Source organism: Peromyscus leucopus, chromosome 8a, assembly GCF_004664715.2.
Source record: "Peromyscus leucopus breed LL Stock chromosome 8a, UCI_PerLeu_2.1, whole genome shotgun sequence".
NCBI lineage: Eukaryota > Metazoa > Chordata > Mammalia > Rodentia > Cricetidae > Peromyscus > Peromyscus leucopus.
The window spans coordinates 48,812,535-48,839,037 of NC_051085.1; the positions used below are offsets into that span (position 1 = coordinate 48,812,535).

Genomic DNA, 26,503 nt, shown 5'->3' on the forward strand with positions numbered 1-26,503 from the left:
AATCAGGTTTTTTGGTCTTTTTGTTAATATCGGTATGTCACAAATTTTAGGATGACAATGACTGTTTAATGTGGCTGAAGTAGCCCAGCAGTGGATAACAGGGGTGACGTGAATGTTTAGAGTTCTGCAGCACAGTACCTCAAATTTGTAGTCAGTGCTGCCCCAGGGCAGAGGGCAGAGGAGGAAGCACATCAGGCTAGAGTCCTAGCTAGGGGTCTGGCGGCAGTCCTGTAACTCACTACACTGTCGCCTGTGGCCAATCACTCTACCTTCCTAACTGTTGGGGATCTTTTATCTTGTACTTGAGTCGGCTCCATTACAGACTATGAGAAAGGGAACGCATCTTACTCAGGACGGTTGGCCTCTATGGTCTGTACTCCTGCTTGAGACCTAACACAGCAGGCACTCCATTGTGTCTGTGGCTGAGTAAACTACAGGAAGATGGAAGAGAAACAGGATCACATGACTCAGGAAGTTTCCGTGAGGTTTAGACAGTGTTGTGATCTAATACACAGGGAACTGGGTACACTCATTTATATTTATAATCACATACACATTCTTGTCCTGGTCTTCAGAAATTACAGTGGCTATGTAAATCAGACCATTGCAAAAGACTGCAGAGCCTATCTCCTCCAGCATTCTAAGGCTAGACCAAACGCCTGCCTGCCTGATGACACACAAGACTTCAGTCATTGCCAGTAGTAGTTAAGACTGATGAAGTCATCTGTGCTTTTCACTACTGCAGGAAATGGTGTGAACGAGCTGAGTGTACACCGGTGTACACCGCAGCAGTCTACAGGACCCAACACCCTGCCACATTTTAAAGAGACAAGCAATTTATGTAAACTAGTATGGAAAGAAGACATACTGTTTGGTAAAGGACAAACTATGTAAACAACACATTTATTAGCTACAAAGTCAAAGCCTATACTTTCTAAATGTTGGAACATAAATAGACCTAAATAACCCATGAAAGGCCTGGGCACTTTGAGCAGGCTGACAATGGAGGCGTGTGTGTGGAGGGAGAGAGATGGCGTTGGCTTTTACTGGTGTTGCCTAAACATTTCCGATGGATGAAATGCGGAAAAAGACAGAAGCAAGAATGTAACCAGTCGAGAGCAGCCAGTAAGGCTTCCTTAAGTACTCCAGGCGGAGGGCTGGTGCTTAGTTTTACACAAGCAAGAGCTCAGTCTTTGTCAGCCTTCAGGAGCACACAGGTATTCTTTACAAAGTGAGTGGGGTAGTTCCCGACAGAGAAGACACACTTAAAGCACTATTATCTGCCAGAAGATAAGAGACTTGCCAAAAAGGAGTTAATCATGAAATTAGAACGACTGAGAAAAGATACACTTCCTAGTTACAAATGACAGTGATGGGGAACTAGTAATTAGACAAGACTCTTATTAGTATGACATATGGTCTTTGAATAGTCTGTTAAATAAATGAAGAAGTGTCTTTTTTATCAGTTTTATTTTGTATCATAATTGCTTTGATGGATAAATATCACATAATTTCTAACGTCTGGGGTCACGCACCAGTACCTGACTATATATTACTGACCAGCTGCCGAGCTGCTTCTTGCCTCCCAGAACTCTTCTGATTGTGACCGCTCCTCTCCTACAGACTCCTTCAGTTCCTCTTGGTCAGTCTGCCAGAAGGCTCCGCCTCTTCCACGGGCTTCTTCTCTTGGGATGGTGTTCTCTGTGTGGAGCCTCTCTCTGAAAATGGCTTCTGGACCTGGGACATGGTTGGCTCCTGTAACTCTAAACTCACCGAGGGATCTGTCGCCGAGTCGGCACCACCGAACACATCATCCGACCTCGCAGGGGGCTGCATGACTTCCTTACGCTCGTAATTGTTTAGCCTTCTTTCCACCACTTCACGGATCAACACTGAAAAGTTCAGAGGTCATGAGTTTCCATACTTTCCTTATAAACGACTAGAAAGCCTCGCTTAGGCCTTCGCCACTTCCCATTAACCTTTATAAATTTATCACAACAACTCTCCTCAATGCATTGGACAGGTTCCGTCCTTTGCTTCTTTGGATAGCAAGTACAAAGCGACAACAGAAGGTTTACATGAGGAAGTGATTGGAAACCCAGGACAACAGAGGTGGAGCCTGTACCCTTGTTAAGACAACTGATAAGCCAAGTGTAAGAACCACCACCACCACCACCATGAACGTTCCTTCCTCACCAACAAGTTTAGAAACAGCTTTATATCAAATAACTTACTGTCAAGCATGGTTCTTCCCACCATGCTGTGTTCCATGGTTTTTTCAACTTCATTCATCAGCCATGGAAGGAATCCTACCTCAATATCTGCAATAAAGAATTTCATTAAGCCATTTCTGCAGATCACTAGACAGTATGTGCTTCCCCAATGTAATGCTGCTCAGCAGCACTGTCTTCTCAACGTAAAACATTACACAGACTCCTCACACAGCGTAACTTTGGCTGTATTCTCTATACATGCTCTGCTCAGCTTCCCTCTACTGCAGAAGCGGTGTTAGCAAATCATGAGGTTTCTACAGAGTCAAAATACAGCTGTACCCATAGGCACAATCTGAGATGGGCAGAAAAGATGCTGATCTGGGAAAACCCTACTCAAGTGGGACGCAAGCCTGGGCATGAGCATTGTTGGGAAAGAGAATTCCCTTGAGGCCAGAGCCAATGGAAATGGACCAGCTGAGAGGGTATCTGAGAAAGGGCATCTAGAAAGCGCTGCGGATGAGGTGAAGACTAGGCGCGTCTGTTAGCAGACACCCGCTCCAACTTCAGTGGGTCATCCACTATGTGAGACTTCAACAAGACTGCCCATTAAATCTACACTCAAAGTTTCAAGGTGGTTTTTAGGGCATCTATTTAATAGGATGATAATAGAGAGTGAGAGAATACAGTACTTGCTATTATACATAACATATCTCAGGTAAGATTTTTATTTTCAAGGTTTAAACTACATAACAGACAAAAAACCAAAACAAATATTACTTTTCTCTGTGACCAATAGCAAGAGGTCAACTCTTACGGTTTGAATCTTAACTATTTCCCCAAAGTTCATGGTTCCCAGGTGATGGTATGTTGGGAGGTGGGGCCTGGTTGAGGAAGTACATCTTCGGGAAGTGTGTGCTCTTGAAGGGCATATTAGGACCATGTCCCTTTTCTTTACTGTAACAGCTTTGATTCCCACAAAGGCCCAGAAACAATGGAGTCAAATGTCTATGCATGGATCTGTATTGAAATTCCTGAACCCTGGATGAAATCAATCTTTCCCCCCTTTAAGGTGATCACCCTGGGTGTCTTGTCACCGTGACGGATGAATGAATGACACACTACCTAGAACGAAAGGCAGGACGGGAGCAGAACAATGGAGCTGTAGTTCCACGTCAACCTGAGACCTAAATACACCGGAGCCGCGCTAGTCTCAGTTGTCAACTGGATCACATCTGGAGTTAACTAAAGCAGAAGCAGCTGGGAACATTTGTAAGGGCCCTTTCCTTGATTGAATTATTTGAGGTGAAAGACCCACCTAAAACCTGAGTCACACTTCCTGGTGGCAACCTATACAAAGGCATGGAAGGAGGAAGCTTTGACTTTTTGTCTGCTTGCCCTCACGCTCACTGGCAAGTTCATTTCATCCCTGGTATTAGAGCCTTCTTCAGGATTCCACTGTATACTGAAGACCAGCTGAGACATCCAGCCTCATGGACCAAATTACTTATTGGATAAGCCACTCTGACAAATTCCATTTTTATATACATAGATTCAGTCTATCTATCAGTTCTGTTTCTCTAGAGAACCCTGACTAATACAGATTTTGGTACCAGGAGTGAGGCTACATCTTCTGGTAAGGGTGCAGAGACTTCCTTGGGGGAGATTCAGTTCTCAGCCTCAGTGGGGTTCTCCTACACATCTCCATCCCAAGGTACAGGATGTTGTTCTTTACCAATTAATGCCCGGGTTTCAGCCACTGTCACCCTGAAGCTGGCACTCGAATTTTTGTTGAATCTGGCCAGTGTTCTAATGAGGGTTTCAGTTTGATTTTCTGCAACTTGAGCTCCATGGCTGCTGGAGAAAGATTCTCTTCTGCACATACTTGTAAACCTCTAGACTTCTATAAGCATCTTCAGCCAGCCAATTATATCACTGAGTTCACTGTTGTCCCTCACCACCTGAGATGCTAGCAGCTGGTTAATTTTATCATGGAACTCATTGTTTTGCCAGTTTATCCAGAGATGCTAGGAGCAAGCAACTAGCAATCATTTTTCTTATTTCCCCACAAATTATCAAAGTTTCACATACAGTGTCACTAAATTCCTTGCTTCTCACAATAGGTCAGTCAAATAATTTGTCTCAATAAGTTTCTTAAATAGTTCACATCACAGGTTTCTGCTGCTCTCCACACTTCTAAGAGAGGCTTTAGTAACTGTATGTGTTGGCAACCAGAAAAATCTGTTCCAGATACTTTTTTCTTCCTCCTTCCTATTCCCTTCTCTCCTTCTCTCCTCTCCTCCTCCTCTTTCTTCTTTTTTCAAGACAGGGTTTCCCTGTGTAGCTCTGACTGTCCTGGAACTTGCTCTGTAGCCCAGGCTGGTCTTGAACTCAGAGATCCACCTGCCTCTGCCTCCTGAGTGCTGGGATTAAAGGCGTGTGCCACAACTGCCTGGAATGTTCCAGATACTTTTAGAAAAATGCATCCTTATACTTTTGTTGCGCTACAACCACATGTAGTGCCGAAATATGTGGTAGTCAAGGTTCTCTAGAGAAACAGAACTTATAGAGCGAATCTGTGTATATAAAATTTCATGTACTTTATGACTTAATTCCTAAAAAAATGCATCATTTCAAACAGAAAACTGGAGGTCATAAAGCTAATGAAACTGGGACCTAAACTCATGTTTCTGACATCAAGTCCATTGTTCTTTCTAATATATAATCCTGCTTCTCAATAAAGAGATGCTACTATCCTAAATCAACACCTTTACAATACACTACTTTAAATATTTAAAATTTTCTTTTGATATCTACCTAATGATGGTACATACTTAGAGGGTGTGATACAATAAGTTTCATAACAGTAAATTTTCATCATAATAAATGAACAATATGTAAACAACTATAACTGACTTTAGAAATATAAACATTGTAATTTAAAATAAAAATGGTCGTGAGGCAATGCATGGTGGCACATACCTGTATTTCCAGCACCCCTGAGGAGGAGGAGGAAAAGTAGGAGGTAGGAGGATCATGAGTTTGAGGCTGGCCTGGCCTACAAAAAAAAAAAAAAAAAAAGTTCGGGCAGTGCTTGTACACATGAAATACATTTGAAACAGTGAGAATATTCTCAGTGTAACAGTGAACCTAACAAAGTCTCCACAAACCTCTTTCAACTGGATCATAAAAGTAGCCACTGTTCCTGAGACTGTCAAAGACAGACGGGAGAAGGTCAGCCAGGTACCGCTGCGCAAACGCACGAGCCGAGATCTTCTGTGCCGTCTCATTGTGCTTATGTACAATTTCCCACTGCTGCCTCTTACGGCGTTCCTGCCAAGAGAAAGATGTCATTGCAGGAGGACATCTGAATAGTCTGTCCTCTCAAGCGCTGGAGCCAGTGAGGCTAAGTATGTGGAGGAGTCTACAGCTGCAGAAAAAAAGTGGTCAGCAAGGTGTCTGTCAAGGACTCACCGCCATGAGCAATTAGTGGGCATTGAGTTTACCAAGAGACCTAAGGTAAAACTCATCTCCTGACCCAGTTTCAAATTTCTATGCTTAACTGTATGCATGCCATTAAAAAGAAAATGGCAGCTGGATGCAGTGGCATATACCTTTAGTCCCTGTACTTGGGAGACGGAGGCAGGAGAATGGCGAGTTAAATGCTATCCTGGGTTACACAGGAAGACTTTGTCTAAAACAACTATGATAGAAAATGACATGCATTTTTATTAGTAACATCATGAAGTAGTACTAACATGAAATTTTATCCTTAGGTATCTTCCATCAGACAACACAGGCCAGTGGTCTGACTTGTGTTTAGTATCTCTTTGAATTGACAAAGCTGAAATGGCTTTGAAGATCACGAAAGCTTGTTTTGTGTGGTTGTCTCATAGGTATGTGGTAGGTCACATAACATCTATAAAGCTAATGAATGATTTTCTATGTGTTTATACAGAAGTGGGGGCATTAATATATTTTTCAAATCATCTATTTTCAAGGTGTAAAAACGCATACAAATATAGATGACTACTTATATTCTAGAGTTTTTCCCATGACATATATTTTCTGGTAAATTTTTTATTATTTTAATATAGTTTCTACAGTCAGTGTCTATTTTATATATGCAAGCCAAGGTCTGCACAGGAACCTTTCTCACTATGAGTCCTATGTTCACGTAAAAGATTAGTAATTTTGGAAGAAAATATAAAATATAGTTAATTAAGTATTGAGTAGAATTTTCCAAAAACGTACTTTTCTTCACAGTGATCTGGGCCCTTTGGGAGCCCATTCTCATTGATTTAAGTATTCTGGCACTACTTCTTGTTTATTCAGTGGATAAGAAAGAGTGACAGCCATTGCCAATACCACAAAGACCCTTAAGTATGATTAAATAGAGTTGTGTCTAGATGTAGGTTGATACACTTTATTACAATGAGTTATAAAACCTTTCTTATTGAAGAGTCATAGAACATACTTTGGAAACCAGAGCCTGAGCACCAGGAAAGAGACTTGGCATTCCCGGCTGACTACGCCCACTACTCCCCAGCACCTGTCTCTACCTCTTTCTTTCCTTTCATCTTTCTGCTGCCGGATGATGGCAAATCAAGGCATTTCTTCCTCTAGTGCTCCTTCCAAACTCTTGGTATTTAAGAGCACCATCCAGTTTGGACACATGTAATATAGGAACCTAAATCTCATCAGGAGCTTTTGGAAGTTGACTTAGATACATTAACAGAAGGAAGGTGGAATTTATAAAATGTAAGTCAACCACGAGAGATTTATGATCTACAGGAGAGACCAGAGCAACAAACACTGTAGGTCTTTTTCACATGTATTTCAAAGGGTCACTAGCTTCATGATATCACAATATACATGATATATGTAAGCTTGAATGTGATGTATTAAGCAGCCAAAAGACTCAAGAACAGCTTTGGATATTACACATAAAGGGTGGAAGGCCCTGGGTTCATTCCTGAAGAAATAAGAGAGGAAGGAAAAGAGCAAGACAGACAGACGGACAGACAGACAGACAGCTCCACCTTTTCTTCTCGGTGTCGTCTCTCCTGCTCTTCCAGCCGCTGCACTTCAGCCAGCTCAATGTTCCGGATCTCCTCATATGCATACTGACTGGCCCGCAGGTTGGCCAGCTCCTCCTCTTCCATCACTTCCAGAAGGGCCTGCTCAATCGTCTTCCCCACCAGAACTTGTAACATTGGTTTGACTTCGAGGTCAAAGTCAAAGAGCTGAAACACAAGAGAGCAAACAGGATTTGAACCTTGGGCCCAATGTGTACCGAGAGTGAAGGTGAGTGACAAGAGGAGGTGGCCTTTTGTCGTCTGTGCCAGGCTCTGCACTACCACCCTGTGTGTGTGTTCACTCTCAGAACAACCCCACAGGCACACAGAAGAGCATCCTGATTACAGGCAAACATCTACTAAGTCAAAATAATGAAAGAAGTCTATGTTCATCAACATGAACTCCAATTCTCACTGAGTTTAAGGTAGAATTCTGAAACTAAAGGGAAATGTCCTTGACTTTCATAGTGTCTTTTTTCTGCTAACCAAGAATAGTCCCCCTCTGCAGTGACTCTGTCTAACAGTCAAAACTGTCTATGCAGTGCCTGAACACGAGAACTTTGTCTCCCAGTCTTAATGACAGTTTTCAAGTTCCTTTATTCTCACTTCTCTACATCATTGTTCATGTCGTCACTACCTCTTAGTCCATAAACTGACCTACTCACACATTCCACATGTAGATGAGAAGGTCATCCAGAATTTTTAAACATATAGCACCTTCATAAAAGGTAGATACTCCACAGTGATTTGTGGAGTCAACAAGAGTGGACTCTCTTATGTAAAGGGTAGTAGTCTTCCTTATTTGGTACAAATCTTAGGTACATACATAAGTAAGTATGTAAGCAAAATGGAATGTGTAAAAATGTTTGTTATGATTTTATTTTTTTTAATCTGCAAGTAGGAACAATAAAAATTGTGTACTTAAAACCATTTCTTGGCACTACAGGATAAAACCACTATAGGTAATAACTCAAAAGAAATCCAAAAAGTGAATTTGATTGAGAAATGGCTCTTGCATCTGTGAAGCTTGATCTGAACCTAACTGTATGCCATCTTTGAAGGAAGAAGAAGCCAGAGGGATGTACCGTACCTCTCCTTCTAGTATTTGAGTGGCCACATCTTTGCCAGTTTTGGCAGGAATGAAGAGTGGAGTCGGTGGTCTGTCCAGAAATGCATCTGTCTGGCATTCCATGTCGACTTCCACTATACGGTCAGCAATTTCTTCAAGGTATAATTCTAGGAAGAGCATTATGTACAGTGGGCTTACAATTAATGATGGTTTATTTTAGGCATACAATAAATTTGCACATATTTGAAATGTTAGCTCACCACAAATAGAATTAAGTTACCAGGCATGGTGACACACATCTGCAACCCCAGCACTTAGGAGGCTGAGGTGGGGAGCTCAATTTAAGGCCTACCTAGGGCTCACAGTGAGTCAGAGGCCCACAGTCAGAGGTTGCATCTCTAGCAAATACAGGATTTGCTATAATAAGTGGGCTAAGGGCCTGGGAATTTTAAGGATCATGCACCAAACCAACTTGCCCTTTGGTGTTCCCTCTATGCATAGTTTAGAAACAGACACAAATAGATGTCACATGAATAACTCGATGAGGTGGGGCAATGTGGCAGCACACGAAGAACTTGAACACTAGTGTCGGATGCTGAACACAGGATCCAGCCAAGACACAGCTCTCCGCCCTCAGTGTCTCATGTGCAAAAAGGATCAAAGTTACTCGTCACACAGACTCTTTTTAACATGAGAGTCACAGGTAAAGGGCCAGAGGCCGCAGTAAATAAAAAGTAGGAGCTGTATCATTTAATATTTCATTTGGTATAAAGCTCTGTGGCCAGTCTTCTGTGGTTATGACATCATGTGGCATCTACAAAGTTAATGCTTGAGATCTGCACAATCAAGGTACAAAAAAAAAATTAGTAAAACCTCTCATGTTTTGAGTTTACAGTTTTGTGTTGGCCACGTTTATAGCTTTTTGACACACCTAGGACCAAGACTAAGCCTTAGTTGTCTGAATCACTTTGACATTGACTCATTCCAGGCTTGGTTCAAGGGCAGGGGGAAATAGTGTACTTTATTCTTTTTGCTTTTTCTTCAGATATTTCGTGATGAATCTGCTCATGGTTTTCACTGGATAGGAGGATCTCAAGTCACATCAGTCTATAGAAAACACCAAGTACTGTCAGCTTACCAAGACTCTGTCAACAAGAAATGCCTTGCCCAGCATGGCTTGGTCCTGGAAACTTGACTAGGGGCATCGAGGGAACGAAGAAAGGACAGACACACAGACACATGTACAGAAAAGCTGGGGTCCGGTGGGCCGTGCCCACTCTGATGGAGTGGCAGCTGCTATCACAGCAAACCAGAACCTCCCAACATTTATGGGTGGGGGTGGGAAGTGGGTCGCTCCTCTCTCTAGAAGGCGTCTGCAGGCAAGCAGTCACAGGTTGTAAGCATCTGGGAGGAGAAAGCTGCAGCTGCTAGTTTTTGCACACACTGGTCAGTCACCTGTAAACACTCATCCTTGCACACTGTCAACATTCACACTCAGACCAGTAGAAGGCTTTGCCAATTTCCTGTGGGTCTGAAGCATTAGTCCTTGACACGGTTGTGCCCATGTCAACAATACACATTGACTCAACTTCATCTGCTGTTTACACATTCACTCAAGGCTTCCTCTGCTGTTTACACATTCCCTGAGGGCTTCCTCTATTTACACATTCACTCAGGACTTCCCCTGCTGTTTACACATTCAGTCAGGGCCTCCTAGCTCCCCATAATGAAAGCCTGCACAGCTGACTAGAGAGAGAAGCAGCAAACCTTGGAAGCTGCTTTAGGGGCATCTATGTGCCAAGTCATGGAGTGCAAAGGCGAGAGAGGCCAGTGTGAAAGGCTGGTGACTAAATGCTAGCGGTTCACTCTTTCTGACAGACAAGTCAAATGTCCAGAGCTGCAATGCTCTCCTGGCAGTCTTGATGAAATTAAGTGACTTGTGTTGGGTTGTGAGTAATAATCCTAGTTTGAAATTGTGCTGGCTAATTGTGTCAACTCGACACAGGCATCTGAGAGGAGGGAACCTTAACTGACAAAATGCCTCCTTAAGATCTGCTGTGGGCAAGCCTGTAGGACATTTTCTTAATTAGTGATTGATAGGGGCAGGCCCAGCCCATTGTGGGTGGTGCCGTCCCTGGGATGGTGGTCCTGGGTTCTATACAAAAACAGGCTGAGCAAGCCATGAGGCGTAAGCCAGTAAGCAGTACCCCCCTGTGGCCAATGCATCAGCTCCTGCCTCCAGGCCCCTGCCCTGTTTGAGTTCCTGTCCTGACTTCCTTCAGTGATGGACTGCTTACGGTGGAAGTGTAGGTCAAATAAACCCTTTCCTCCTGACTTGCTTTTGATCATGGTGTTTCACGGTAGCAGTAGCAACCTTAACTAAGACAGTCATATAATACGGGGAAAAGGCGAGAAGAGAATGAAGTAGTCAGGAAACTCTTTTATCACAGCAAATCCCTACTTCTAGCACTCCCAACATTATAATAACATGCTCTCTGTGTGTCTGTTTACTGAACAGACTTCCTACCATGTAGCTAGGGAGGGACCGACAGGCACAGACGATCCCTAAGTAACATGAAGGACAGAAAACCTAAGTCCCAGCAGGCTGACATGATGCCTCGGCATGGCCACGTACCCGTCTGCACATCCACGTGCTTTCTGCCCTCCACGGGCTCAGGCGTTCGTGGTCGGAGCTGCTCTTGGGCTCGTTTTCTGGCAAGAGCCCTCCTCCTGGCCTGCTGCTGTCGCTGAAGCTCTAGAGGATCAGGCTGACCGGGCTGAGAGGAACAGACAAGGCTCAGAAACATCAGGCATCAGCTCTCACAGCAGGCAGCCGCTGACAGTGACCACACCTTCCTGGCTAGCACCAGCACGGTGTCGGCCAGCGCCTCCTAAGACCGATGGTGGGGCACGGCCATGGTGCTGGAGTGTGGTCAGGCCACGCCAAGCTAGCAACAAATCCACACGGGACACGTGGGTGTAGGGGCCTAGCTAATGACCCATTTTCCCTCAGTCAGCATGTTTACCGTCAGCTCCTCGGGTGCCTGGTAGAATGGACTCAGTTTGTCACAGTAAACTTTAGTGGATAGTTAACTGAAAACCACTAGGATTTTTTAAAAATCTGAATTCAATTGTATATTTCCCTTAAAATTTTATCAGTTCAAAGAGAAAACAGCCTGAGTCCAAAGAAAGCTTCTTCTAGTACACAAAATAAGTTGATCAGAAGGCTGAAAACACTGCCTGTTTTAAGTCAAGACAATTATGAAAAGAAAAATTGGAAAGTATTTTGTATGAAATATTTCAATATTTAAAATTTGAAATTTAAATAAATTTAAAATCTTGTGTCTAGTGTATGACCATGTTCATGTCAGTGAGTGTGGGATGTAGTGTGTGCACCACAGCACATGTGAGTGAGTATGGGATGTAGTGTGTGTGCCACAGCACATGTGAGTGAGTGTGGGATGTAGTGTGTGTGCCACAGCACATGTGAGTGAGTGTGGGATGTAGTGTGTGTGCCACAGCACATGTGAGTGAGTGTGGGATGTAGTGTGTGTGCCACAGCACATGTCTGTGAGTGTGGGATGTAGTGTGTGTGCCACAGCACATGTCTGTGAGTGTGGGAGAGTGGGGCAAGCATGTGTGGGGGGGATGTAGTGGTGTGCCAGCACATGTCTGTGGGTGGGATGTAGTGTGTGTGCCCCAGTGAGTGTGGGATGTAGTGTGTGTGTCACAGCACATGTCTGTGAGTGTGGGATGTAGTGTGTGTGTCCCAGCACATGTGAGTGTGGGATGCAGTGTGTGTGCCCCAGCACATGTGAGTGTGGGATGTAGTGTGTGTGCCACAGCACATGTGAGTGTGGGATGTAGTGTGTGTGGCATGTGAGTGTGGGATGTAGTGTGTGTGCCACAGCACATGTCTGTGAGTGTGGGATGCAGTGTGTGTGCCCCAGCACATGTCTGTGAGTGTGGGATGTAGTGTGTGTGCCCCAGCACATGTCTGTGAGTGTGGGATGTAGTGTGTGTGCCCCAGCACATGTGAGTGTGGGATGCAGTGTGTGTGCCACAGCACATGTGAGTGTGGGATGCAGTGTGTGTGCCACAGCACATGTCTGTGAGTGTGGGATGCAGTGTGTGTGCCACAGCACATGTGAGTGTGGGATGCAGTGTGTGTGCCCCAGCACATGTGAGTGTGGATGTAGTGTGTGTGCCACAGCACATGTGAGTGTGGGATGTAGTGTGTGTGCCACAGCACATGTCTGTGAGTGTGGGATGTAGTGTGTGTGCCCCAGCACATGTGAGTGTGGGATGCAGTGTGTGTGCCCAGCACATGTGAGTGTGGGATGTAGTGTGTGTGCCCCAGCACATGTGAGTGTGGGATGTAGTGTGTGTGCCACAGCACATGTGAGTATGGGATGTAGTGTGTGTGCCACAGCACATGTATGGAGGCAGGAGTACAACCCCGGTGTCATCTTCAGAAACACCATCTACCACCTTGTGACCAGGTTTCTCCCTGGCCTGGAGTCACCAGTTAGGCTAGACTGATGGCCAGCAGGCCTCAGGGACCCTCCTGTCTCCCTTCCCCAGTGCTGGGATTCAAGTGTGCACCACTATGCCCAGCATTTTCAGGGGGGGCCTGGAGTTCAAACTCAGGTTCTCATGCTTGCAAGGCACACACATGACCAAACATCTCCCGGCCCCCATGGTTTTATTTTTAATCAACATAAAGCAATTGTGTTTATTTACGGGTCACAGTGTGACATTTCAACACATACATACAATGCGTAGTGATCAGATTATAACATCGGGCATCTGTGCCATTTCTTTGAGTTGGGAACACTTGAAATCCTATTAGCTATGAAAAGTGTTTTGAAAGATGTTACACATAAGGAATTCTACAGCATATAACTCCTTGAAAGAGACTTGCTTTTACTAAGCACTTCCCTGAGAGACATCTAGGTTGTACCATGTCCCAATAACCCACCTGCTTGCCCCTTATTAAAGTTATTTACTTTTAATTATGTGCATATGTGTGTGGGAATGTGTAATTGTGAGTCTAAGTGCTGAGAAGAGGGTACTGGATCCCCTGGGGCTGGAGTTACAAGTATTATGAGCCACCCAACATTGGCACTGGGAGCCAAGTTCTCCAGTATCCCCACCCCCAATTCTGCCTTCACTGCCTTCACAAGTTGGCTGGATGGACAAACCAGTTTGTTTTCAGCACTTACCTCACGGGGAAAGACCATTTAGACTATGCTTTCCTTTCCTGTACACTACAAGTGTTGCTATGAGTGCTCAATGCAGGCTTACATGTAAAGGTAAGCTAACACTTCTATCGGACACACATTGATGCAATTGTAGCTTTGAGTCTACCTTTCCCTTTGCTATGTGCCCTTGAAGCCCTATTGCCAGTTTCTAAATGGGAGTGCAGTGGTAGGTATATCAGCACAACTGAAACTTCTCCCCAAAGCTAGTGCTGAACATCGTGGGATGGGCTCGCCCTCGGTATCTTCTCGCTGCTCAAAGATCCGCTCTCAGCTTTTGACATGTAGTTGGTGTGCACTTTGTTTAGCTTTCAAGCTTTGAGGACTGTATCTTTTCAGTAAAAGACCGCAGTCAGACGTGAGGCTGAGCAGAGTGTGGCCTGCCTGCTGAAGTCTGATCTGTGCTGTTCCACAGCTTGCCCTTCCACTGCCTTCTACGGCTTTTCATCAGTCCACCTTGGTTCTGTGCCTGCTACCCTCGGGGTCTTACAAGCTCTTCACTCTTCCCAAGGTTATAGACGTTATCTCCTATAAGCTTCGTTTTTCACATTTAAATCCATGATCCACTGACAAGGCCTCCCTACGTAGCTCAGGCTAGCCTCAACCTCATGATCCTTCTGCTCAGCCTCCCCCAGTGCCCTGCTCTTGGTATGTAGGATTGCTTTGGCATTTGGGGGTTTGTGGTGATTCCACAGGAATTTGAGATTTGTTTTTCTATTTGTTAAGAATGTAATCCGTTAGTTCTTTCTTCAAGGTTTGATATAATTGGCAGTAACTCCATTTGGTCCTTACTTTTTTTTTTTTTTTTCAAGACAGGGTTTGTGTGGCCCTGGCTGTCCTGGATCTCACTCTGTAGCCCAGGCTGGCCTCAAACTCACAGAGATTTGCCTGCCTCTGCCTCCTGAGTGCTGGGATTATAGGTGTGCACTACCACCATCCAGCTCTTAAGGCTTTCTTTGTGACCTAGAATGTGGTCTATTTTAGAGACGGTTCTAGGGGCTGCTGAGGGTATGTGTATTCTTTCTTGGATGGGATATTCTGTAGACATTTGGTCCATTTGATCCATGGTACAGGTTAACCCTGAAGTCTGCTGACTTCTAGTTTGGATGATCTGTCTAAAGGAGAGGGTGGGACATTGAGATCACCCACCATCACTGCAGCAGGCCTTCTATGCTCATTAGTGTTCATTTTATGAAACATTTGGTGCACATTATTTACAACTGTTATATCTTGGTGGATTGTTCCCTTTACTAATGTGCAGTGGCCTTCTTCATCTCTTCTGACTGACTGTGAAGGACTTTATCACATGCCAGAAAAGCTACCTCTGCCAACTTCTGTTTGGCTTCCATCTACATTGACTTCCAGCCTTTGGTTCATGGTCTAGGACCAGTGAGCTGTCTCTTGGAAGTAACAGTTGGAACTTACTATTTTTCTTCCCAATCTAATCTGCCAGTGCTTTAGTTGAGTCCATTTACATATAAGATTAATGAGGGATATTTACTAATTCTTGTGACTTTATTGGCTGTTTTGTTAGTTGGTTTTAGGTTTTTATCAATTACTATTAGGGGTTTTGTTTACTGTGTTAGACAAGATGGATTCTTTCCTAGCTCTCCTTTGTTAATCTATCTGATATGAGATTTACTTTTTCCTGTGCGCTGGTGATTGAGACTTTCTTCTTCCACCGAGTACAGTATTCTACATATCTTCTTAAGTGCTGGCTAGTCCTCAGATGGCTTCATTTCATCATCACTCAAGTGATAGATTTCCTGGAGACGGCGACCTTATTTTCTTTTCTTTCAGGGCTTAAACTATATCCTCCATGCTTCTAGGCCTTTAGGGTTGCTGATGAGAAGTCTTGATGTCTTTCTGATGTATCTGCTTCTGTAGGTGAGTTGTTTTCCATATATATATATATATATAGGTTTTCAGAGACAGGGTTTCATTGTGTAGTTTTGGTTCCTGTCCTGGAACTCACTCTGTAGCCCAGGCTGGCCTCGAACTCACAGAGATCTACCTGGCTCTGCTTCCCGAGTGCTGGGATCAAAGGTGTGCGCCACCGCTGCCTGGCTAAGCTTTTTTTTTTTCTTCTTGAATTTCTATGTGCATAGTAAGTACTTATAATTTCATATTGACTTGGTATCTATTTTTGTTTTTCAGAGCTAGGAATCAAACCCAGGGCCTCATGCATGTTAGCCAAGGACTCCATTGCTGAGATGCACTCCCCCTCTGGCATCCAGTTTTAGAATATGTCTAACTTTCAGGGTCAGTTATTCTTAGATGTTTTCAACTATACCCCACCTAAATGGCTCCTTCCAGTGACCACTGGTCAACTAAGACACAGCTCCACCTAGGTGGCCAAGCACCCGCCTTCCTGCTGCTTCCTTTATGTGGGATTCAGATGTTCCCTCTGAATGCAGAGTGATACCTCTGATTACAGCACAAGCTCCTGGGCTTGACCTCAGCCAATCAAAGCTCCCCATGGGAAACCTGCTAGCCTAACACCAGAGACTTTTTCACTTAACATGCTCTTTCTCTCCAGCTCCTTTCAAGACTTTAGTTTTCGCAAGTTAGATCTGACGTGGCTTGGCGTGGATCTGACTTCCCCTTGGGGTTTCCTCACAGTGTCCTGATCACTAAGTCTGTAGAATTTCCAAGCGCTATTTGTTCAGTTTCTTCTCTGTGTGATTTATTTTCTTCTGAGTTCACTGATTCCTTCTGGTGTTGTCTCCTATGCACTACTGACTGTCACTGAGTTTTTATTCTGGTTATTTTAGTTTTCAGTTCTATGTTTCCATTTGGTTCATTTTTATAGTCTCTATTTCTCTGCTGAGTTGCTTATTTGTTTGCATAAAGAATTCATAACTTTTTACTTCTGGTTAAAATAAATTTGACTCCTTTATAATTCCTACATCTGAGTCATCATGTATTGTCATCTTGCTTTATCTCATAAGAGACTGTCCTGTTTTTATGATGAGTAACTTTCGACTGTTAGAGACGTGGAGCCCTACGCTGTGCGACTTCAGGTCGACTTCATCTTCTCAGGAGGAGGCCATTCTCTTTGCAGTAGGTGCACGGTTGAGTTGTTAACTCCCTGCTAGGCTCTACGGACACCGCCCGCCTTAACAGTACCGTGGGTGTAGGTCTGCTGGCTCTGGTGTTTGGGGGTGGGGGTGGGGCTGCAGCACCGACTGTTACCATATTGTTTCTCCTTGTTACTATTAGATAGAGTTAACTTAGCTCCACATTGGTTTTGTTACCAGCATTCAGAAAAAGTAGGGCACCAACCTGTGTCGTCTCCTACTTACCTACCTCCCTGTAGCTGTGTGAGGGTGGAAAGTCCGCTTCCTGCTCCACTTTTGTGGACAGTGCCTCAACATGGGGAACAGCGTACAGATTTGCTCTCTTGCTCTGTATGTGGGGTGAGAGTGCTCCCTACTCAGCCCAGCCTCACTGTCGATGTGAGGAGGACCGGCAGCTTTTCCTTTAGTGTCTGGCTGAGGTATGGGTCTGTAAGGCTGTCCTTTCCCCTTGGGGTTGTGCCTGCAGGAGGTATGGGCTTCTCCAGCATCCCAAGGATGATGTAGGAGAGGAAGGAAGGAAACCTGGGAATACATGGCTGTGATGCTTCTCAACTGAGTCTCAGAGTCTCTGATCAGGCTGTAGCCTTCCATCCTCCAGTCTTTTAGGTTTCTGAGAATGTGTCTTAGGGGATTTTAGTCCTAACAAGGAGGAACAGGAAGGGTTAGGCAGGTTTTTATAGTAAGGTGCTGATTATTTGACTAAAGAAGTTTTAAAAAGAGGATCATTTTCTTTTCTACTTTCATTCAGGTATATTGTGCTCGTTGTACTGCTAAAGAAGTGATGCACTATGTGTGGATCCCATGTGTGGATCTTCTGGCACTGGCTATACCAAAAGTGTCTAGAGAAGCTTCTTGAAAAATGCAGTCCTGATAGTGAGTCTCTGTCTCTGGGAAACAGCATAGTCTGGTGTCCAAGCCCTAGAGGTCCTGATGCAGGAGAGTGGGGCAAGGGGCAAGGCTCAGACCCATCTTTTTAATCAGTTTTCCAGGTGATGCTGATGCAGACCCAGGCATGGGATCTATTGCTTAGACTGTAACACTCCACAGATGGCCATTTGCAGGGCTTACAGAGTTACTGTCTGTGACGTCTATGCCAAGAAATCACCACTAACTACTATGGCATGTCTCGCTTATCTTTGTATCCTAGCTATTCAGTAACTATTTTTGACTAGGTAAAGAAAAGATACACAATTCAGACTTTTCAGTGAAATAATATCAGCAGTAGAGGATAAGACAATCTAAACAAAACTAAATGTGTCATATGCCAGCCAGAGCACGGCCTCACACCAGTGGTGTCTGTGAACTGCTTAAACTGATCTGCAACAATTGAGTATAAAAATCCAAAGTCAAAGTTTAGAAACTTTCAGAGGGTCCACTAGGATCCTGTTGAATAAAAAATTAGGACTTACTTTAGTAATTATTTATAATTGTAGAAAATACATAAAATGTAAAAGTTACGACTTTTTTATGGTGGGGAATATATTGGTTGGTGAAAGGCTTCACTGTTTAGAGCAGACCAAAGGAAACAGGTTTATTTCGTACTGCAAAGAGAGCAGCAGACAGGGCAGAAACAAAGAGCTGCCCACCACATCCACTGTCCTTAAGTATACAACTCTATGGTACTGAGCACAGCCACAACGCTGTGACCATCACCACTACTCACCCTCGGAACTGCTTACTCTTCTGTAACTCAAACTCTGGGCCTACCAAACAATAACTCCTTTCTCCTCTAGCTCCTGCAAGTTCCATTGGACCCACATACATATGCAAATACATACACACACATACATACACGTATACATACATACATATACATGTATATACATACACATGTATACATACGTACATACACACATACATATGCATATACACACATACACACTTATACATACACACATACACACATACATATGCATATACATACATATATACACACTTATATATGCACATAATACATACATACTTTGGAAGCAATGGGGACTGAACTGAGGGCCTTGCACATGCTAGACAACTACTCTATCATGACCCACACCTCCAGCGTCTATGTATTTAAAAAATTCACTCTTCAAGTCATTTTTTATTTCATTTTCTAAGTGTTTTAGGTGCCAGACAACTGATCCTTCACCACAGATAACGTGAAAGCTGTATTAGATAGACAACTATCCTGGTTAGTTCTTATTGTCAACTTGACACAAACCCAGAGTCACCTGGGAAGAGAAAAGCTAAACTGAGGATCTACCCAGACTCAACTGGCCTGCAGTCTTGTCTTCGCAAGAACGTTTTTTTGACTACGCATTGATGTGAAGGGCCCAGCCCACTGTGGGAGGCACCATCCCTAGGCTGTGGAAGCCTGAGCTCCTGCCTGACTTCCCCCAATGATGGGTTATGACCTGGAAGTGTAAGCCATGTAAACCTTTCCTTCTCTAACACTTTTGGCTGTGGTGTTTGTGCCGGCAACAGAATTAAACCAGGACAACTATGCAGACTGCTTACCACCTGGCCTGTAGGCAGGGCATAGGTGTTGCCTCGGATGACCCTTCTGTCATACATTATGTTCCCGTAATTCAAAGGTTCGTCAGGTCTGAAAAACAGAAAATCCTAAGTGAATAGTATAGTATTTGAATCCATTAAGTGAACCTATTTCAATAGAATTTATATTAAAAATGTTTTACAAGGGCTGGAGAGATAGCTTGGCAGTTAAGAGCACTGGCTTTTCCAGAGAACCTGGGTTTGGTTCCCAGCACCCATATGGTATCTGACAATCATCTATAATTCCAGTTTCATGGGCCCTTTGTCTCTGGTAATACACACATATACACACATACACATAAACACTCATATATATAAAATAAAATTATCTGAAATTGTATAAAAGAAAGTGCAGTATAGTCCATAAAATAAGGAGACAGATAGCTATCATTTAATAGTTACTATATGGCTGGACCTTAAAAATTTTATTTATTACTAAATATTTTTATTTATTATAATTTCATGTTGGGAACTATTAATCCTACTGAACAGAAGAAAAATGGAAAGGAATCTGCCCAGATTCCCCTCGTAGTAAGACACAGCTCTGGGCTCAGGCATAAACACTTAAGACTGTTCAGCAAATATGAACAGGGCCCATGAATCAGAGTCTGTCCTAAGAGATTAAAAAAAGCCCTATTCAGGGATTGAAAACGTACATTTAATAAAAGAATCAAGTTTTAAAAGAAAGTCAAACTTCACATTGTTCTTTAAACCTAAAGGAACTGTCAAAATGTTAACAAATTCTGAATGTCAGGAACTATAATGACAGTGAAGAGTTCAAACATAAAGGTGACCCTTGTGGAGTCCTTCAGTGCATTTCTATTTATAGCAGTGAGGCCCACCCTCAGCCTACATCCATGACAGGCTCTCAGAAGTGGACGAGTGGGCAGAGCCGCTGACACAGACTGAAGTCTCTCCTGAACACACAGGCATGGTTTCTGTCCATGTTACTTGGTCTCAGGTTGTGCCAGCTCTAACACCAATTGCTAAATGATCTTATTAATTTAAAAAACCAGAGCCAGATATTGGGGTGAAAGCTGGAAGATCAGAGAAACAGTACAAGCCAGCCACGTTCTTACCTCTACGAAATCCTCAGCCTCAAGAGAGAGACTTCCTGTTTACTCACACCTTATATACCTTTCTGTGACCTGCCATCTTCCTACTTCCTAGTGCTGGGATTAAAGGTGTGTGCCACCACTCCTGGCTCTGTTTCCAGTGTGGCCTTGAATTCACAGAGATCCGATGGATCTCTGCCTCCGGAATGCTAGGATTAAAGGCATGTGCTACCACTGCCTGATCTCTGTTTTTAATCTAGTGGCTGACTCTGTCCTCTGATCCCCAGGCAAGCTTTATTGGAGTACACAATATATCACTACAACCAGCTCCTGTGTGGGAGCGCTCTCTTTTCTAGCCTCGTGTGCTACTTTCAGAGTTGTTTCCCGGCTACTTATCTGTGGTGGTATTTTGTTTGTGCTCTAACAAATAAAGCTTGCCTCAAGATCAGAGGTGGAGCTAGCCATTAGTTAACCATAGAGGTCTGGAGGTTTGTACAGACAGGAAGTGACATGGCTGTGTGGAGAGAGGAATATAAGGTGGATGGAGACAGAAGCTCACCCTCTTTTGGGTCTGAAGAGTCGTGGAAGTAAGAGGTATGACTGGTTGCTCCTTACTTCTGTGATCTTTCAGCATTTACCCTGATATCTGACTCTGGGTTTTTATTATTAATATCAATTAGAATATTAATTGGTGCATGAATTCATGAAAAAACTGCTTGCCTGTGTCTTTACAGCCACCAGCACACGCAGGGGCTCCCTCCCGAGTCATACCCTTGCCAGCTAGGTTTCTTCTCTTTTTGCTAAGCTGTGAGCAAGTTTGGGATTTTTTTTTGTTGTTGTTGTTGCAACCTCTCTGCAACAAACTCCACAGGCACGAGGACTCAATATACGGCTGCAGTTAGCCCCTCACCACCAGCCAGCTCTGCTTTTAGGCATTTCCCGCCACACGTGTTTCTTACCCATAACCCCCAGTGTGCGTTTTTCAGACAGTGGGGTCCCTCTCCCAGTGGATTGTGGGTTTTCACTGGACCCCCTCCTGGGCCTGTTGCCACGTTAGGTAGCTGCCTGGACACCTTCTCTGGCTTCTACTGTTCTAACCAGCAGCAGTCAGCCTCACACTTCACCATCATCTGAATCGTCATCGTGGGCAGATTTGGTGAGACAATTGGGAATTCTTAAAGGGTGAAATTAGTTAAAGGAGTTTTTTCCCACATTAAAAAATGGGAAACACTATTACAATGGAGGAAGTTAGGTCTCTGTATGATAACATGCTGGACGGTTTGAAACTTGAACAACTAAATGAGAGGATAATTAATGGGATTTATGTAATGTCAATTATAAACATTATTGGTTTTATTTTTGTTTTATCACTAAAAAAGTTGGTTAATTTGAGTGCTAAGTTACAAGTTTTAGAAAAACTTATTAAACTAGATCATAGAGATATTCAGACCCAGACAGAGGAATTTAAAGGATAAACAAATCTCAGTGTTTCCGTTATAAGGTTAGAAAGGAGCAGCCTAAGGTTTTCAAATAGCCAACTTGAACTTAACCAGTCACCTTACAGGAATTGCCAAATGATAGATATCCCCAAGACTGTGTAAAAGCTGAATGGACTCCTGTGGAAATGTTAGATTTAAGGAGATTCAAGAAAGCAATAGTCAGCCGGGCGGTGGTGGCGCACTCCTTTAATCCCAGCATTCGGGAGGCAGAGCCAGGCGGATCTCTGTGAGTTCGAGGCCAGCCTGGTCTCCAAAGCGAGTTCCAGGAAAGGCACAAAGCTTACACAGAGAACCCTGTCTTGAAAAACCAAAAAAAAAAAAAAAAAAAAAAAAAAAGAAAAAAAAAAAAGAAAGCAATAGTCTCATATGGCATGCATTCACTTTTTGTGAAGCAGACATTAAACTCATGATCAACTTGTAATAGAATTATCCCTCAAAACTGGAGAGATTTGATTACAGCAGTTTTGGAGGCTGGTCCTAATTACAGAGGAGGACCTGGTGCGAAGATGAGGCTAAGACCATTGAACAATGAAGTAGGGCCAGAGGTATGAAAATATCCCAAGTCCAACTTCTTGGAGAGGGAGATTATGCTAATGTACAAAGGCAATCTCTATATGATGACTACATCCTGGCTTTATGCTACAAAGCAGCCTTAATTGCTTGGGATAGAATTGAAGAAGTAGGAAAGAAAACTGAGTCATGTACTAAAGTTATACAAGGTCCAAAAGAAACCTTCACTAAATCTTACAAAGATTGACTATAGTAGTAAATAGAATGATACCAAATTCAGAAGCTAGACAAATAATAATTGAATCTCTGGCTTTTGAAAATGGTAATGCACAACCAAAAGGGTAATGAGGCCATTAAAGGCAAGATCAGCACCCTTGGAGAATGAATCCAAGATACAGCCAATATTGAATCTCATAACCATGATGATGCTTGGATAGGAGAGGTGATTTCCAGAGGTTTGAAGAAAAATCAACATGTCAAGTGTTTCAACTGTGGTAAACAAGGTCAACCTAAAAAGGGATTGAAACAGGGCGTTCCTAGAAACAATGTTTTTCCTAAGAATAATCCCAACAGAATGCTCCTCCCTTCTGGAGTATGCAGAGGTGTGGCAAAGGCAGACTCTGGACTAGTGAATGTAGATCAACAAGGGACAGACAAGGTAACCCTTTGCCATTGGGAAATGCCTTGAGGGGCCTCTCGCAGGCCCCCATGTCAAATTCAGTTATTTCCTGACATTGTGGAGAAAACTCCTTCCCAGAGCAATTAAAGAACCTAATGCCTATTGTAAAATACCATACTGCTCTAGATGATAGAACAGCTTTAGAAAATAAAACAAAAAATTCAGGAGAAACCATAAGTCAAAATTGATAAAGATTAGACTTGAACAAGAGATACCTCTTGATTAGAAGAGATAATAATTCATTAAACAGTGTGATCACTCAATTTAAGCTAACCTATAAAACTAAGAAATGCTTTTTATTTGATCAGATATAACTTGCCAAAAGGGAAACTCCCTGAAGTTAGGGTTGGGGCAGGTTTTATTTTTGTCTTTCAGGAGAATGAAGGCATCCAGTAAAGGAATCGAAGACCACTGGACAAATGAGACATGTAGAAAAAGGACAAATCATCCAAAAAAAGATGTTCCAAAAAAAGGAGTAAATTGGCCTACTGGTAGATCACATCTCCAACAGGACAAAATTTCACAAATCTTCCCAAATGTTTGTTTCTGCTGTTCTCTACAGACACATGAAGCAAATGGTCTTTTTGTAGTCCCAGTTCAACTGAAAATTAAAGCTGGCTTTGGAGTTGATGCTTGTTAAAGGAAAACCCAAAATCTCTGTCTCATGTCAGAAGAGCCACCTGATATGGGACAGAAGAAAAACCAAAATTAGGGACTATTCTATTGCCACTAATCTCATAATTCTTTGGTTTTAACTCTTTAAAGCTTTTCTTTTCTTTTTAAAAAAGATTTATTTATTTGTTTGTTTATTTATTATGTTAAGAGCATTCTCCCTTCATGTATGCCTGCATGCCAAGAGAGGGCACCAGATCTCATTACAGATGGTTGTGAGCCATCATGTGGTTGCTGGGAATTGAACTCAGGACCTATGGAAGAGCAGCCAGTGCCATCTCTCCAGCCTCTTTAAATCCTTTCTTAAGGTATAAATATTACCTCAAAATTTATAAGATTAACATACATCTTAAACTTTTTTTCATGACATTAATGGTCATATAGAGTACTAACTAAATTCTAGAAAAAGGCTTCATTTAGCTTCCTATACATATTTCAGGTTTGAGTCTTTATCAGGTAACTAGCAATTAAGTTTTTGTACTCTGGATATACATAACAAATATTGATCCTTTAACTTCTTTGAGATCTGCTGCATATGACATTTAAAATGTTTACGTTTTCTGCAGTGAACCATGACCATGCCTAACAGTGACCAAAAGAGGATGGGGCCCCACAATGATGATTCCCACCAGGACTATAATGCCACTAATCTGACAAACATCCACCTAAAGATCTGCTTTGGACTACAAACTGCTCAGGACAATTTCAAGATGGCTAGCTGAGATGATCCAGCCTCATAGACTACTTTAGCCAGGACTTGAAATAAGCCCTGCTCTTCCCATTATGTAGCAACTGGACAGTAAATGATACAGCTACCTTTCCCAGGACTTGACAATTAACCCAAATTTTTCTTTTCAAGATTCCCTAAAGATGGAATCGCTCCTAGGCAGCAGGAAGTAATTTTAAGGACATGTACCCACATCCCACAGAGGTGAGGAGGGTAGTTTTTGGCCTTCAGTGGGCTATGAACATTTGTCATTGTTTAGGATGGTTGGTTATAAGTTGTTATTGGTAATAGTTTTAAAAAGCTGAACAAAGGAGATTAGATTCAGGGTTCTCATTTTGGAGAAAAAAGGAGGGGTATAGAAATGATAAGATAAAAGGGTAGATTATTAAATCTCTGAAAAGAAAAAAGGAGGATATAAACATAGGATAAAAAGGTAGATTATTGAATGTATTTTTTAAAAAGTAACTACTTTTTTAAAAATCTCTTACATTGATATGGATCTTTATATACTGATACAAATTTGAGGTTATTTTTGTTAGAATATACTGTACATACATTTATATTCTTGTTCAAGTTATTGTACCTGTATAGCTCATTTAAAATGTAATGCAAATTTCTAGTCCTTGAAAGTTATTATTACAAACTAGTATTTAGTCGCCTATTACAATCAAACTTGTAGTCATATTAGGTATGTTTTCAAGGTCAAACAGATATATTTTAGGTAGACAGGTAGTCTTCAAACACTTCGGAGATCTGTAGAATATGGCATTTAAGATGTTTTAATAACATGGGTTCTTCTTTTTTTTTTATGACAATGAGACATGTCACAGCACCAATCTACTTTAGAGAAGATGATAGGCATCAAAGAAACTTTCTTTGTGCAAAAGTTAGCCACTGGGCAAGAAAGTGCCCTTGTCTCGACTGCTGACAGTATGATGTCCAAATTGGACAAGCAGGACAGAAAAGAAAGTGACTGCTGAACTTTGCCAAGACAAGATGGAGCAGTCCTTCAAAAATCAATTTACAGAAAAGTCTATCAGATATTCTAGGCCTATAGGCCAAAGATGGATATGGATACCCCAATGTTGCAGAGGAACTCTGGATAACTGTCCACACTACCAGCTGTTTCTGTCATTTCTCACATGTTTTTGGAAGTCACTTGCACTTCCTGCTTACCCAGGTAATATTTCCTTCTCAGGTCTCTGATGGAGTTGAAGACTTTATAGTTATAGTTTTCCTAGTTACCAGGTTCAGAAAAGAAATTCACTAAAGAGGTGTAAAGTGTATAGGGTTGAGAGACATTAAAAGATAGTTTTGGTGACACAAGTTAGAATAGAAAGTCAATCAGATACAACCTTTTGGACTTACCAAGTTAGGATAGATAATGAAGTATTTTCTCTGAATTTGTCAAATGTTTATGGACTAGACATTTTTGATATATTTATTGCTTGTATATATTATACATAGTTTTTTTTTTTCAGCTTTTTTGTAGCTTTGTTTCTGTACTTTACCACTGCTCGACTCAGAATCCCTGCCTCTGCTCCCGATGCTATTAGCTCGCCCACCCCCCATATACATAGTTATTTTACTTATTGTACATAGTTTTTCTTATATTAGTTATCTTTTTTATTTTAGACAAAAAGGGGGAAATGTGATGATATTTTGTCTGTGTTCTAACAAATAAAACTTGCCTGAAGATCAGAGGGTGGAGTTAGCCATTACTTAATCACAGAGGTCTGGAGGTCTGTACAGACAGAAAGCGATATTGCTGGGCAGAGAGAGGAATGTTAGGTGAGCAGAGACAGGAGCTTGCCCCCTTTTCAGTCTGAGGAGTCATGGAGGTAAGAGGTGACTTTGGTTGCTCTTTTACCTCGCTGATCTTTCAGTATTTACCCCTATATCTGACTCTAGGTTTTTATTATTAAAACCAATTAGAATTTATGCTGCACTTATCAGTACTTCCTAAGGGCTCAGTTTTCTAATCTATGAGCAGAGCCTCACTTATAACCCACATGCCAATTTTATTTTATTTTCAGTTCAATACTCTCAACTCCAGGTATATCCAGCTGCCCAGAGACATCTTTCTAAGATATCTATAAGGCCGTTTCAACACTGAACTATCTTTCTCTCATTC

General features: G+C 42.5%; 1 protein-coding gene across 1 annotated transcript in view; it reads right to left on the minus strand.

Moving 5' to 3' along the window:
• Nucleotides 1-875: 875 nt before the first annotated feature.
• Rsph3 (radial spoke head 3) overlaps nt 876-26,503 on the minus strand; it is a 31,791-nt gene continuing 6,163 nt past the window's right edge. The window contains 8 exon segments of the mRNA XM_028860318.2: nt 876-1,659; nt 1,662-1,892; nt 2,235-2,321; nt 5,381-5,543; nt 7,253-7,456; nt 8,379-8,524; nt 10,993-11,134; nt 19,192-19,279. Of these exon segments, the coding sequence (XP_028716151.1) occupies nt 1,553-1,659; nt 1,662-1,892; nt 2,235-2,321; nt 5,381-5,543; nt 7,253-7,456; nt 8,379-8,524; nt 10,993-11,134; nt 19,192-19,279 (1,168 nt within the window). The 3' untranslated portion in view covers nt 876-1,552.